Genomic DNA, 14,819 nt, shown 5'->3' with positions numbered 1-14,819 from the left:
TTTAAGAACCTCAGCATCACCTATAGACTTTCCCATCATGACCAACAGTATTCCACTTGAAGCTTGAATTAAAGCCACCATCCTGACAACAGGGAGACAACTTAAACACTTCTTTTTTTGTAATGACTCACATAATGCACTCAAGTGAAAGAGCTGAAAGTGCTCTATGGAGAAGAGTTAAATACCTATGATGTGCTGCTTTTTTGTTTGTTTGTTGTGGACTGTTCAGGAAACTTCCACAACAAGGGGTATTTTTTGTATATAAAAACTAGCTGAATTTTTCTAAATCACAACTCATCTATCTACATGATCTCTCATATTTTATAAAGCCAAGAAGTTGTCAGTAGGCACCACACCTGAGAGAACAGTTTTTAACAGTTTGGAAATAAAACCAACTATGGATGTAATTTCTGCAAATTGGTACCAATGATACAGTTCTATACGTCTGCTACTACAAACAGGCACATCAAACATTGATTTAAAAAAAGGGTGAAAATGTGACATTTTTGCATTTTACAAAATACATGGAAAATTTATATCCGTAACCTACCTGGTACATCTTTTTTCCTATGCAAAAGTCCAGTTTAACACTACTAGGCTCCTACCAAAGTTGTTCTCCTATTTTAAAATACAGTTCTTTTGAAGCTGCTTCAAGACAACTTTAACAAAAAGGAGGCAAGTCCCTTGTTCCTACCTGACTGCCATAATGCGCACTGGCTGAGACCGCTGCACCTTCTGCCTTGGAGACATGGGCTGCAGCGCGCCAGATCCTGAGGACGGCAACTGACTGCGGTTGAGCTGACCGTTTTGAAGGAGAGGAGTGGTTTCCGACTGCATACTGCATGTAGAGTATAAACTTTCAAATGAGGAATTCATGTCATTTACCAAAGCTTCTAAGTCCACATCATCATCTGAAAGACAGAATAAAGGCAGTGTAACACATCTGGAAGTCCCAGATAAAACAAGTCTGGAAAGACCAAAGACTAAATTTCAGTAAAGTTATCACATAGTTTTATAGTTATATTTTTACAGTGCAAATTTTTATTGCAGAAAACATTTATTTATTCTACGGCAGAAAAACACAGCTAATAACAGCCAGCGATGAACATTTATTTTGTCTTCCTTGGTGAAAAGCTACTGATGCAGAATGAAATAATTCCACTATAGTATTTAGTCTCTCTCTATATATAACCAAAATTTGGTGGGATTTTTAATAATGCCAATGCTAATGTGAAGCACCACTTCACTTACTGATAAACTGACATACATTTCAAAAGTATATCACTTACAAATATCTCAGTTTAGCTTGTCAATGTATCCAGTTCAGATTGTCCGACAGTGTAATGAACACTTTGCAAACTCCAGTAATTTAGATGAAAAAAAAACAAGGTGGAAGACTCAACCCTCTGCTGTACACATCGGAAAGCGATCATTATAGGTTGTTAAAAATCCCGTCAGTCCTTCTTCATACTTTTGTGATATGGTACTTTGAAGGGCAACGCAAGCTTTTAACTGTCACTCCAAAGACTTCCCAGAAAGATCTGTATCCTCACTCTTGCAGTATGACAGAGACCCCTGCCTTAAAGAGCTCAAAGTAAATCAACCAGGGATGTGGTGTGGGTGGTTGGAGGAACATCAGCCCCTAAAAAGTGCAGCAACCTTTCCATATACGCCACCTTACCTCACCGTAAATAAGTCACTTAACGCTCACTCAGTCCTCCTTAAGGATCATAATTACTCTGCAAGACAACAAAACTCTGCGAGCCCTTTGCAGTAACCACTCTGTGAACTCCTATTTCAGAGTATTGTAATTACTCCCTGGCCACAAGTTATGTCCCTCCCTACCAGGAGTGCAGCGGGCTGACGAACGCACACAGCACATCAGTATCTGCTTCTGGTGACTGCACTGCCACTGCCCGAACAGCTACTTCACACCAAACACAACTTTGTGCATCCAAAAAACGTGCCCTTATTTTTCCAGCTGTATCAACTGGCCTGGTAAAACATATCATTGCTGCCTGCAAAGCTTGTGTCTCGCAAAACTCTTCATGACACGGCTGGAAAGCAGAGCCAAGCAATGGAGCTAGCAAACTTTTGCAGAGCGCTATGCAGCCAAAATACGCTTTTCACCCCAAATATTTTCTGATACCCATTCTTTTGCCATGTTTTCTAAGTAAATGAACCCAGGAGCAGCTATGCAGCTTGCGACCGGTTACAGCACTTTCTTTGAGATACCATAAGATACCATAAACGATTTTGTACCATTATCACGTTTCTTGCAGATATAGTCTGAAAGACCACCACCCAATTTCTGCCCACCACCAACATGCCTCAATAACCATAATGGGATATGAACAAGGCATTTACACAGCAGTTGTTTTGGATGCCGACGACCCCAGTTCTCAGTGTTGGATGAACCAAATATCTGCTCAGAATTATTAAATAGGTGCTGGTCACGTACTTAACTCTAATGCCTTGAAATACTATGTTCCTCAGTGAAAGTCGACAGGTCCTTTACTAAAGTAAAAGCCACTTTGCCTTCACTGAAAATGTACTCACAGGATTCCTAGGTTTGAACAGGTTTTAAAAAAAACTATCAACCCACAAACAGGTTTCTTGCTTTCATTTCTTTATGGTTATTTCCCTTAGTCTCTGTTCTTAACAGCTACTACCCTACTGCTAAGACTCACCGTCACTAGGTTACACCATCATCTCTATCTGTTAGCTAGCTCAGACATTTTCAATAATCTAGACTCTGTTTTGCTTGGACATAGTCTACAATAATTTTCCTGCTATTTTTAGGGATCTCGAGACAGAGTTGGAATTTAAATTTCATTCCATCCTCCAGATTCTTGTCCTTTTTGGAGAGGACATATTGCAAACACTTCTTGAGCAATTACAAAGGAACCACAGGAGTAGGAGTATAATGAGGGAGAGGCTGAATTACAAGGCTTTTGAATTTTATCAACTCAAGGCACCAGAAGACTGAGCCCTATAGGGTGTCAGATAGCTGTCAAGTAGAAGCTCAGGGTTTGGATGAAGGAGACGTAAAAGACAAACCCTGGCCACAAAGTCAGGGAGTAAATTACAGGAACTAACAGTGATTGTTTAAAAAAAAAAAAAAAAAATGCAGAAAGGGAAGAAAGTCAAAGCATACATTCTGTGGAAGCCCGTATGGCTTGGTCCCCGAGGGTGCTAATTTATTAACAACTTAGACAAAGCTATTAGCGTGCAAGATCATTAAGTTTTCAGATGATTGTAACATGGGAGGAATGATTAAGTCAGCTCAGGCTATTCCTGAATAACCAAATAGGCACAAAGGTGTAATACGAAGTCTAATATGCATAAAATGAGGCACTTCATGCAAAATGCTAAGCAAACCAAGTACATAGTTTAAAGCATTGAATTACCATTAGCAGGCTTTTAAGCATATCAATTACACACCTAAATTCAATTTCCAACAGGACAGGCACTGACGAGGTGCATATAGGGTTTTCCTAATAATATGTTGCACTGAAGTCCAGAATCTGGTTTCACTCTTCTGTCAGCTCCTTTTCTTCGCGGGTACAGCCCTGCTAATAATAGCCCTCAGTCTTGCTATAAGAATTTTGCAGGAGCGCAGATCCTTAAGCTTTCCGAAGACAAAGCCTGCAATCTTGAATTTCACACAGTTTCATCTCTATACAATAGCATTTACTACTAAATGCCATCAAGTTTGAGAGATTTCAGCATGTTGCAATAGGAAACCTCACTGCTGTAGCCTGCCTCGGAAGTGCCAGCAGATGTCTCAGCCTGCCAAGTAATCCGGTATGTTACTTGTGACGGCTCTCTGCAGAGCTTAACTAAATAAAAATCAACTAAATCATCCATGGGATTTCTAAGCCACTTTAACCATTTGCAGGTATACGAAATTTCATTCTGAAGAGCATCAGTAAAATCCTTCAAAGCATCTTTCTCTACCAACCAGCAGCATCCAGTGTCTAACAAGATCATTCTACACGGAAGAAAAAAAAAACAACTGACAAACTGATTTTGCTAGTTTACAGCAAAATTTGCAAATCATTGGCCTTTGAGCCACTATGACATCGTGCTGGTCCTGTAAGTATGCGCACACAGATTTTGTGACTGACCTGGAAGAATCACCTTTGTAGGTTATAGCAGGCAGAGTTGCATGTAGCTGAGGAGCTTCCAGCTCTCCACTATCCTGCAGACAGACATACGCTTCCAGGGATACTAAAGGCTATCTTCCTTAATGTGCATTGAATTCTGCCCTAAGATCAAGGAATATGAAAGGGGATATTCAAGGTCTGTTTTCTTCTCTCTCCATTGAGCTGCACACAGGCTGGCTTATCACTTCCGTGCACAAACATGCAAGTAGCCTTTTGCTTTTGAAAGCAATTTTTAAAGGAAAACACTGGCAAAACCTAGCTCTGACACACACTTCTGGTGGTGGATGGGGTACTGGCAGTTTTGTAGACTTCTTATATCATAAAAAAATACTGTGTACATCTGCAAGCAGTGCTCCTTCCCACACTAGAGCCAAAGTGCACACACTGGCAGCTGTTTGAACTCCATTTTGCTTCTTTGCCCGTGATTTGTTAAACTTTGGCTTTTGTTCACAAACTAGCTCCTCTGGATGTTGCAAGTAATATTTTTGGTAAAGTAAATAATGATTTCAATTATAAGAAAAAAAATTAAAAGTTCAATTTAAGGAAAGAAGAAAACTTTGTTATAAAACCTCTACTGAGCTGGTAAGCTAAACTAGCACATTCCATAAAACAAAAGCACTTTGAATACCATTTGAACGGTTTTGAGCATACCATAGGAGGAATGATAACCCCTAAATTAGGCCTGAGCAAACTTTAATCTGTGCTTAACCATGTCCCACTTGTCCTTCTGCTTCTAGCCCTTCTCTATCCCCTAGATCCTAATTTATTTACTTATTTTGGTTGTCATTGGCCCTGAGATGCTCAGCTAACAGAACTAAGCAGGATCTCGCTCCTGAAGAAAGAGGGTATGTCCATGGCTGTCAAGGGGCTCGCTGCACTGCAGAAATTCTGTTTACTGAAAAAAGGCTGAACATGGAAAGGATCCCGGCTCTAGGCTACAGACCAGGTTGCATTTCACGTCTCTAAGTGGCAGCCCAGGAAAGGCCCTTCCCTTTTATATATGGCCCGCAGTTCACAGAGAATACTATGAAAAACATCACAAGCCTTAAGTGCACCATGATTTAAGAGGCTTTTAAAAACTGTACAACACACACTCATACATAATTTACTTCTTGTTTGCTCATTTCAGAATTTAATTCTCCAGCATTATCCCTCATACCAGTTCACAGAGAAGACTGATGAGAGTGCTACCAGGAATTCAGCAGAAGATTTATAAAAATGCTGTACCACTTTTCTGTCACCATGGAAGTCTGACACTATATGAAGCCTAACAGCATGTACATAAACAAATGTTTGACATTACAGTAAGGCAACTGTTGATTGACTACCTATTCCTATTTGACAGCCTAAATCCGGCAATCAGTGCCCCAAAATGAGTTTCAGTGCAGCACCTTCAAAACCCTGCTTGACAAAGCAAAGAAACTAAGATCTAACCATTGTAAGATTCCACTCAGGTTTAGCTCAGTGCAGGATGATATCGAAGTTGTTATCAGGCCCTCCTGCACACATGAATTAACCCTCAAGGAGACAGATGGAAACAGTGGGGGAAAAAAAAAAGGAACGTAGAATTGCATATACCCTTGCATCCCACACATCCAGTGAAATACTATGTCACCTGTAGGTAATACAGGGGAAAATACATTTACATTAAAATGAACAAGACTTAACCATAATTTAAAAGGGAAAAGATGACATTTAAAATATTATGGTATTCACCTCAACATCCCATTTCTAATCTCCTAAAACTGCATGTACGTTATTCTGATTCACATATGGGTGATACAAGCATGTTTTGTGAGGTTTTTGATACCGTGGAAATCTCATGTTTTATGATCAGAAACAGCCACCCAGATAAGGATTAACAGAATGAGATGTGCATACAAACTCCTTTTACAAGATAAACCCTTTTTAAGGGGATCCTTTGCACAGCGGCACTACAGCATGCCCCCCCAGTGCCACATCCAAATATTGTTTCAATAGGATTTTTCAAAAATTCCAACCACTAAAACTTTTTGAAAATATACCATTGCTGACAACACACATTGTAACGATGCACAAAAAAGTCCACTCTAACACTCATATTCCTCTATTCCCTACACCCTCTGAACTTGTAACTATATATGCTATGTTTACACAAATGTCTCGCCTCCCTCCATAACCTGTTTCAGCTTCCACTAATGCCACAGGCACCAGTTGCCTATTTGAACTTGCTTTTCTTGTACACGGAAAGAGTTACTTACAGCCCCTCCACGGTTGCACGCATTTAGGACTTGGCAGCTATTACACCTCAGACACTCAGTCAACAGAAAGTGGATGACACCAAGAAGATTTCTTGTGATGTCTTTTAAAAGCACCATGGTGACCTCTACAGCGACGCTGCAGCTGAACGACACCCTCCAGCTCCCAACGCCAGATCCAATTCTATGCAATCTCCCCCCTGCTACGCTGTTAAAAACTATATAAAGACAGTAGTTTTGCACAAGAAACAAAGACAATATAAAAAACACATTTGCAAACCGTATGTGTTCACACTGTTCTACAGGTCCGCTGCTGGACCCAGTTAGAGAAGCATCAAGAGATTGCCTTTGCTGAACAGTAGAAGGTTGGAGGTTTTTTGTTCTTTTGAAGTGAAGGCAGAAGACACAAACCCAACTTTGTCTCCTAGAGGCATCATCAAGTCCAGAGTGGTCACGGTCTGAATTCAAAATGACACGCCTGAACCCCAAAACTCCAGAACTACATGCACCCTATCAGTGCCTTTATGGGCCTCTGCACTGAAGAGTCCTTTACTTTCTAACGTTCATCAACTTAAGTGTAATCCTCTACGTTGTACTGTAACTATGGTTGCTGGCCTACAAAATGTCACATCAGTGCATGAGCAGCTTCCAAAATGCTAAATGGACCATGCCATGGAAAGAAGGGCAAGAAGCAGTGATGCTGGTTGGTAAAAAATCACGAAATTGAGACAGGCATCTATGCTCTTTGGAGCACGCTGAAATGCCACACAGAGAAGTCAACAGGGAACCTGTACCTGCTCCAGTAATTTTTAAATCCCACATGCATCGATTCCCATTTCTGCCAACAAAGCTGGGAAGGCGAACACCAAATGTGTGTACATTAATTACAGGTGTTGGAGAAAATTCACTTCATAAACACCTCTTTACTAAAGGTTCATGGTTGGACTGCAGTAACGTTCTTAAAACACACCTTATAAATGCCTTGAAATAGAAGACACAAACTAAATTGAACAAAATTAACGTTGCTAGGTAACAGCTATAGGAATAAGCTTGTAGCTTATGAAAGTTCTTGGTCAAAAAAAAAAAATCAAAGCGTTAACGAGTAACAGGAGCAACCGGATATAAGTGCCCTACAGCAGGAAGGAATGAAGTTGTACCCTCAGACTAGTCTTTAGCACATAAAACAAGTTTCAGGAATTCTAATAGGGGAAAAAAAACCCGAAGGCTAAAACATGAAAAATTCATCTCTTGCCTGGTTCACACACCTAATAACTGGACATCATAAAGGTGATGAAAGCTAGGTATTTGGGGGGGAACAGGGATGGATAAGAAGGTGTTGGTTTGTTTAATTCCAGAGACAAACTAAAAGTAAAGCACATCGCTGACAAAGATTTTAACTGTTTTGCCCTTTGATGAGGCCATGGTTATTCACCAAGAACATTCAGAAGGACCTCCTAGCATGCATATTTCCATTTCTAACACAGGAACCATAGAGTGTCATGTTGGCTCTTTTGTGGAGTTGATGGACGTAGGTTGCCTCGACAGATGATTGCTGGCTGTGGGTATCGTGCTGAGCCCTCGCTTGGCTCTATGGCACAGGTGTTGAAGCACTAATGGCATTGCTATGAGAGGGGTTTGAAACTTGGGAAAACATCTGCAACATCTAGAATGCTGATTATGCATATACGTACTAGCTTTATTACAATTGTAAGAGATATGTAATTCATGGCAGTCCCCTTTCCAGATCTCCACACCCCATTTAGAGAACAGGGAGTTATGATTCTGTCTTCCCAATACCCATTCACTAGTAGGAAATTTGCAGCTTTAAAAAAAAAAAACAGTCAGAAAAAAGCATACATTCCTAAAAGAAGCATCAGGTCAAAGTTTGAGCCCAAAGTCAAATAGGACACCAGCTGATCTCGTGTGACTGCACAGACGAGACAGACTGGCTCCTGTTGGCTGAGCACGCCACACACCCTGGTCCAGCCATCGCTGATGGTGGAGCTCCTGATAACAGCAATTACCAGCAACTGTCAGCCTTTCAAATCCCTCTTTGCAGGCCAATGCTTACTGAACTACTGCCGTACAGTAAATACTGAGTAAACAGATCACTTAAAGCAGAATCCGAGGTTAAGTAGACCTCTGGGAAATTCTCAGCCCTGGGTTGATAACAAAATCCAGTCAGAAGATTCATTTTCAAGAAGCTGGTAACATCTGCAGTTTTCTGCTATGAACATTAGGTTCAGTGGTTTCCCTGTACCATTTTCTCATGTCACCTACTTTTAGTTCATTAGTTTAAGACTACGACTGAGAAAGACCTTAAAACATTTGTTTTGTTGGGTTTATCAAGACAGAAGAAAACCCAAACCAGCCTCGGTTACACAGAAGACAGAAAATAACGTTAATTGAGGAGAGAAGCAGCACCATGGAGGGCAGAATGGGGTATTCTTTCCAAGGCCAAACCTGGGGTCAGAGCAGACTAATCCTCAAAAAACCCTCGAGCAGGAAGGAGCGGTTGCATCAGTGAAGGACGCACTAACACCACAGGGCGAGCAGGCCAGACTGATTTTCCTGACCCAAAAGGAGATACAAACAGAGAGAAACATAAGGCTTAGGTCATAGTTGTGCAAGGAATAGTCATGCACCTATAGCCTTATTGTGGCCCTTCCTTTACTCAGGACAAAAAAAGAAAATAAAAAGAGAGTGAGAATGAGTGAATGCAATGAGACACAGACAGACCAACTGACCCAAGGATGCTCTATTCAAGTTTTATCTTCCTGGTAAGGTTAATTGGATGCCTCAGTCTTGGTGCATCACCTCTACTGCAAAACTGGGAAGGAAAGCTCTGGAAATACAACCCAAAATCATGATTGCAGAAAGCCTGTCACTCATCCTTCAAGAGGACATCTTTGGGGTAACACCCAGACAGCAGAACAGCTCCTAGCCTCTGCAGCCCACATAAAACCAAACAGAAAATCCACTTAAGCTTTCCAGGTAACAGGGAAAACCATGTTAACCTACTGAGCCATTAAGTTACTTCTAAGTCAGAACTCAGGAGGCACAATTTTGGATGGAATTGGATAGATGAGTTGAAATATTGTCTGTTGGCCACATGGTAAATGCTTGGCAGACTGCATCTTCTATTAGACAGTCATATTTATGGGTGAATGGCTTTAAGAGGATCCTGCATCAGTGAAAGTTGCAATTTGACACAGCAAAGGTCAGGTTTAGTTGAATATTTATTAAGATTACATATTTTTGCATTGAGAAAACTGAATAAAAATAAAACAAATAAAAATACTGTGTGTTTTCTTTATGCTTACATGAATGAAAACTATTATTTTTCAAAATTTATTCTACCATTTTCTTTATACACATTTCTACTCATAATGCTTCTCTAAAGTTTTACTTAGATATCTTTTTCCTATTGCCCATGTCAGAGAAAAAAAAGAGAAAGCAAATCAAATATACGCAAATAAACAACACTAACAGACAAGTCAAGAGTTCAAAAAGGAGTTAAAAATTCAGACAGATGAGAAGGGCTACCACGTGTCTTACAAGTCTAAAGCTATTCAAGGCAAAGTTAAAAACACAGTCAAAGCATGTATTGCTTTCCTTTAGGGAATCTGTGTTCTTCCTCCCTGATTAAACACCGTAATACCTAGCCAAATAATCCCAGTTGAACAATCCTTACAGATTGATGTAAGTACCACTGCATGGTTTAGTCCCTCCCATCCTGCCAAGAAAGCCCAAGCTTTATCGCCAGCTCCGGGAAACGTCATGGGTAACAGCCGAAGCCTAGAACACCCTGCCCGCTCCGGCACCGGTGCCGGTGGCTGCTTGGCAAGAGCATCGCCCACCTGCTCGGGGAAGTCCCCGCCTGGCAGCCAGCAAACCCCAGGCTTCTTGCATCAGGGGTTTCATTTCAAAGCCATTCTGTGACAACTTAAATAAAGATTTCAAGTGAAAAGTGGTTGCATTAACCCAAAAAGTCCGTTAGCGTTTCTCTTCAGGAAGCGATGGGTCCTCAGAGCCGATGCTGAAAGGTCATTATTATTAGTTTAGACGTGTAGCTCATCGCTTGATACCCAGGCTAACCTTTAATCCTACTAACTTTAAACCATGAGTTTTAAAATTTGCTTTGAACAGGTTTATTGCTGGCTTAGGAAGCATATTTAAGAGGATGTAATACAAGTTCCAGAAGTTGCACATGGCAATTAATGAATCAGCTATTCCTCCAAGGTAATTAAAGATTGCATTTTCAGCACATAATAGTTACCTAGCTGTGACCCATGTACTTACAAAGAAGACAACCAGATTATTTCATATTTAAGGTACGTCTAGTAAGAGTTTAGTTAACAGAACTGAAGTCATATGAAAAAGTAAAATGCTTTAACACCAGGGTAATTTTGGCTTCTTTTACCAGTTGCTTTAACAGTTTAGTATTAACTCCAATTGTCATTCCAGTAAATTATCTACAAGAGACTAGGAATTTCAACACTGCATCAAAAAAGCTTCCCAAGAGCCCCCGACTTGGGACCTTCAAACCCGACAAATAGCAACAAGCAAGCTTGCCTACCTTAGCTTCGCTTCACAGATGAAGGCGGCTGCCATCGCACATCCTCTTATTTCCTTGGCAGCACCTCCATATAAGCTTTGCTTACATTTCCTTGCCCTACTGAGGGAAAAACGTTTTGGGGCATGCATTTAATTTCATCCACAGACAGATACTTTGTCCTCAAGTTGGCTGCCTATTTTAGGCTCCCCTTTCATGCAAGCCTAGCTGTTGTGTCAAAAAAAAAAATCAAGTAGTCCTTCTGGGTCCAAACAAGTTGCTCTCCCCTGGCCCTGCTGGCAAAGGAAAGGCAGCACCAAGGGTGGATAATTTGTGAGGAATTACTGCCGTAACGCAGCGCGAACCTCCGCTGCGTGAGAAAGGAATGCCAGAGTCCTGCCGCACGGATCCCCAGATGGCAGAGCATATTGCTGCAGTCGCATCCCAAATGGCGGTGTGGAGCCACTGCCGAAGGCGTCCGTACCCCACGCTGCCGATGCAGAAACCACTCATTTACAAAAGCTCCGCAACGCTTCCCTCCACTGCGACTATGCTGACTCCAACAGCTCCTGTTAGCCAGCTCCTTTTTTTAAAAAAAAGCCAACACAAACCAACAACCAAGAAAGGAGGAGGGGGGAATTGAAAAGACCCCTCCCCCTCCCCCTGCAAAATAGCCAAACAATTGCACTCAATCACCTGAGACCAGCAACGATACAAAAGTAATCTGAATTTACCATTCAAATCATCAGTGAAGAGCAATGACATCAGCCTAAATTTATCTAGGCCTAAGAACAACAGAAAAGTCATTAAGTTTCTTCTAGACTCACCAAATCAGGTTTCCTTTTTTTAAATCAACTGCTCGAAATGCAGTCCTTCACCATTTCACAGCCCAGAGGCCAGCTGCACCACTGAAGTCAGTTAGGATAGGGCTCACCCAAAGCCAAAGCCGCAGGTGTGCTATGCAGGAGATTCATCACAGCTTGACACCAGTCAAAACCAACCAGCCAGTTACACCCATTTTCTTCAAGAGACCCACGCGCCCGATTTTACAAGGCTCGGGTACACTGTGATTTTGGGAAGCCAGCCTGCTGCTCTACCCTGCCTGGTCGCTTTGCACCAGGCTGTCGGCAGGGACCCCAAAGGCCCTGCCTCGGCTGCCCTCCTCGCACGCCCACGAAACAACGCTGGAGGCAAGACAGAGGACATTTTCCCCCGAGGGTACTCTGTCAACAGACCGTCGCTCCTTACGAGGCAGTCGCCGTTTCCTTCGCCCGGTGTGTGACAAGGATGTCATCGCTGCACTCAAACGAGCCTGGCAGGGCCCCGATGCCCTGCGCTGCACCTCCCGAAATCACCCCCACCACTCCTCTTAGGAAAGACGTCCCAAAAACCCGCGGGCGCAGGTTCGGTGTTCGCGCGAGGTTAGACAAGCCGCTCGCCTGGCTCCATTCCACAGCCCAGAAGAGCAAAGACAACTGGTTCCTCCACCAAAAGCACACCCACGTGGTTACAGACCTAGAAAGCCTTAGACCTGGAAAGAGAAATGCGCGAACGGGACAGAGCTTAAGGTAGGCCAGAAGCACCGCTGTACTCCATTTATCTCCATGGCTTTGCTAACAGCGGCAGCAACTCCAGGATAGCCGCTGCGGTAGCAGTACCCACTGATGTCCCAGCAGCAAGCTTCCACTGCTCCGGGTGCCTGACTGGCTCTTCAGTGAAGCTACCCTGGCCTTGGAGGTGACCTGTGTTCGGAGTCGAGTATATTCCAGAGTCACGCTCTGGTGCATATTTTTTTCTACCTGGTCTCTAAAATTCATTGTCGTCTTCCCAAGAACATTAACGGTTATTCTCGCGGCTAGAAGCTACCTCACTGTGGTCACTGGGCACATCATCCACTTGTCTCTGAGTTTCAGACCCTGTGGTTTAGAAACCCATCATCTGCAGCACTTTAGATTTCAGAGGGACTTGGAGTATTTTACTGTGCCTGACTCCTTGAGGATTTTTCAACCACTTCAGGACGAGCCACAAAAACATCTAACAAAGAGTAATTCTCTCTTGCTGTCGAATAGCCCTGAGCTCATAACCGAACTGCGAAGATAAAAAAAAATTAGCCTTTTTTAAATACATAACCTTACAAACATGCAAGCTTGTAAAGATTTACAAGTGTGTGTATATATAAACTTGCAAGTGGTGTATACCAACTAGGAGCATTAACAAGACACACACCCAGCTGAAGAGGTGCTCTTGTGCAGTTACAAATCCACTCAGACAGTGGTGCTGTAACATACCGTAACATCGCACTGCTGCTAACCTCACCTTGTACATGTCACAAATTGCCTGCAATCTTGATTTGGACAGAAAGACTTAAATATTGTTACTGCAATCCTAATACCATTAATGAAATTACATACTAATTGCTTTGGTCAGTAGCACCTTATGTACTTTAATTACTTAAATAGCTGCTTGCTGTTAAGAACTCCAAATTTAGCTACTTCTCATGCTGTATTTTGATTTTCCTATGTTTAGCTGTTTTGCTCCATTTAAGTCTGTTTTTTTAGCTGAAAATACAACTACCTTGACAGAATCTTGTCCTTTTTAATAAGCACAAAGAGCTTTAAAATAAACTGGCAAATTCAGATTGATCTTCCCCTTGAAGCTTCTTGGCTTTAAGAGAAGCGCTGCAACCTTCTTCATCCTCAATGCAAGAACGCCAGCTGCTTTGGAATTATGCATTTCTAAAGCATCCTCACATGACACAGCTTGCCACACTGAAGTGCTGTCATGAACCACTTGCAGCACAGTGTTTACATAAAGGCAGAAATAAATACTGTACTGCTTATCACAGTCAGATAAGTTCAAAGACAGTGATGACTGAGGCTTATTGTTACAATGCTGCACTGTGATGAAAAATTTTAGTGCAGAACTGACATCAAATTACAACACAGTTCTTCTATAGATTTTGCTTATTTTATTAAGCTACGAAATTTGATTTTCTTAGCACCCACCCCTGTCACTCCCCAATTATGTGAGCTTAATATAAGCCCCAAGCCTAGTATATCTGCTTTATAGACAATGTAAGAAATCAGAATTACAGAATTGCACCATTCCAGTTCATTCTGGGGCATTCTTAACACCGCAAGATTTTTTCAAAGCTACAGGCACCATAAATAATGCAACACTAGAATATTATCTTTTGCTATTTTGCTCCTCTTTACAAAATTCAAAATAATTTTCTTTGGAATGGCAACATATTTTCATTGACGTTCATCGGTCTTTTCTTAGATGAACCTGAGGACCATCTGACTAGAAAACAGAAACAAGCAAGCATGGACTTTGTTTCCTTATTTGACAAATATACAACTTAAAGCACAAGCCACAGCAGCAGCACCATAACATCAGAACATACAGTTACCTAAAAATATTTTGAAGTTTTAGTAGTAAAAAATAACTGTTGTTTCTGTTTTCTGATGTGTTTATACACCTATACATTCTTAACTCCAATCATAGAATGCATGAAACCCAACATATGGTTTGAGAACAAGAAAGACCTGCACTAAGAGTTTCTGCACCACATAAAGCACTAGAAGCAGCTTCAAAGTCTTCCCCATCCCCAACAGTCCTCCAGAATGGGCATCCCACATGGGCTTCCTTTTAACTTCCAGTGAACTAATTTTGAGTGATATCTTGCATCAGCTGAAGAGCAACGTTTTCTTTTGCGCTCAATTCAAATAAAATTCAGGTTCTTACCATCCTCCTCTTTTACCACAGTGGCTACCATTTCATTGAGAGCCACTTACTGCTCTTTACCATATTAACCTCTATAGTGTCCACTCTGTCAACACTACTCCTCAATTCTGC

The 14,819-nt window shown here is 41.6% G+C and overlaps 1 protein-coding gene across 2 annotated transcripts in view; it reads right to left on the bottom strand.

Moving 5' to 3' along the window:
* The window catches only part of GRB10 (growth factor receptor bound protein 10), a gene marked incomplete at its 3' end in the record, with an annotated part of 110,190 nt that overhangs the window by 59,488 nt on the left and 35,883 nt on the right, over positions 1-14,819 (bottom strand). Inside the window, exon 3 of one of the 2 annotated variants that reach the window (XM_082015274.1) lies at positions 695-911. In XM_082015274.1, the coding sequence (XP_081871400.1) occupies positions 695-911 (217 nt within the window). Of the gene's footprint in view, positions 1-694; positions 912-14,819 lie in introns of those variants that run through there. The other variant, XM_082015275.1, reaches the window with a different exon arrangement.

Source organism: Phaethon aethereus, assembly GCF_964289735.1.
Source record: "Phaethon aethereus genome assembly, chromosome: 2".
Taxonomy (NCBI): Eukaryota; Metazoa; Chordata; class Aves; order Phaethontiformes; family Phaethontidae; genus Phaethon; species Phaethon aethereus.
The sequence above is the reverse complement of the archived record's forward strand: the minus strand, read 5'-3'. Positions and strand labels throughout refer to the sequence as shown.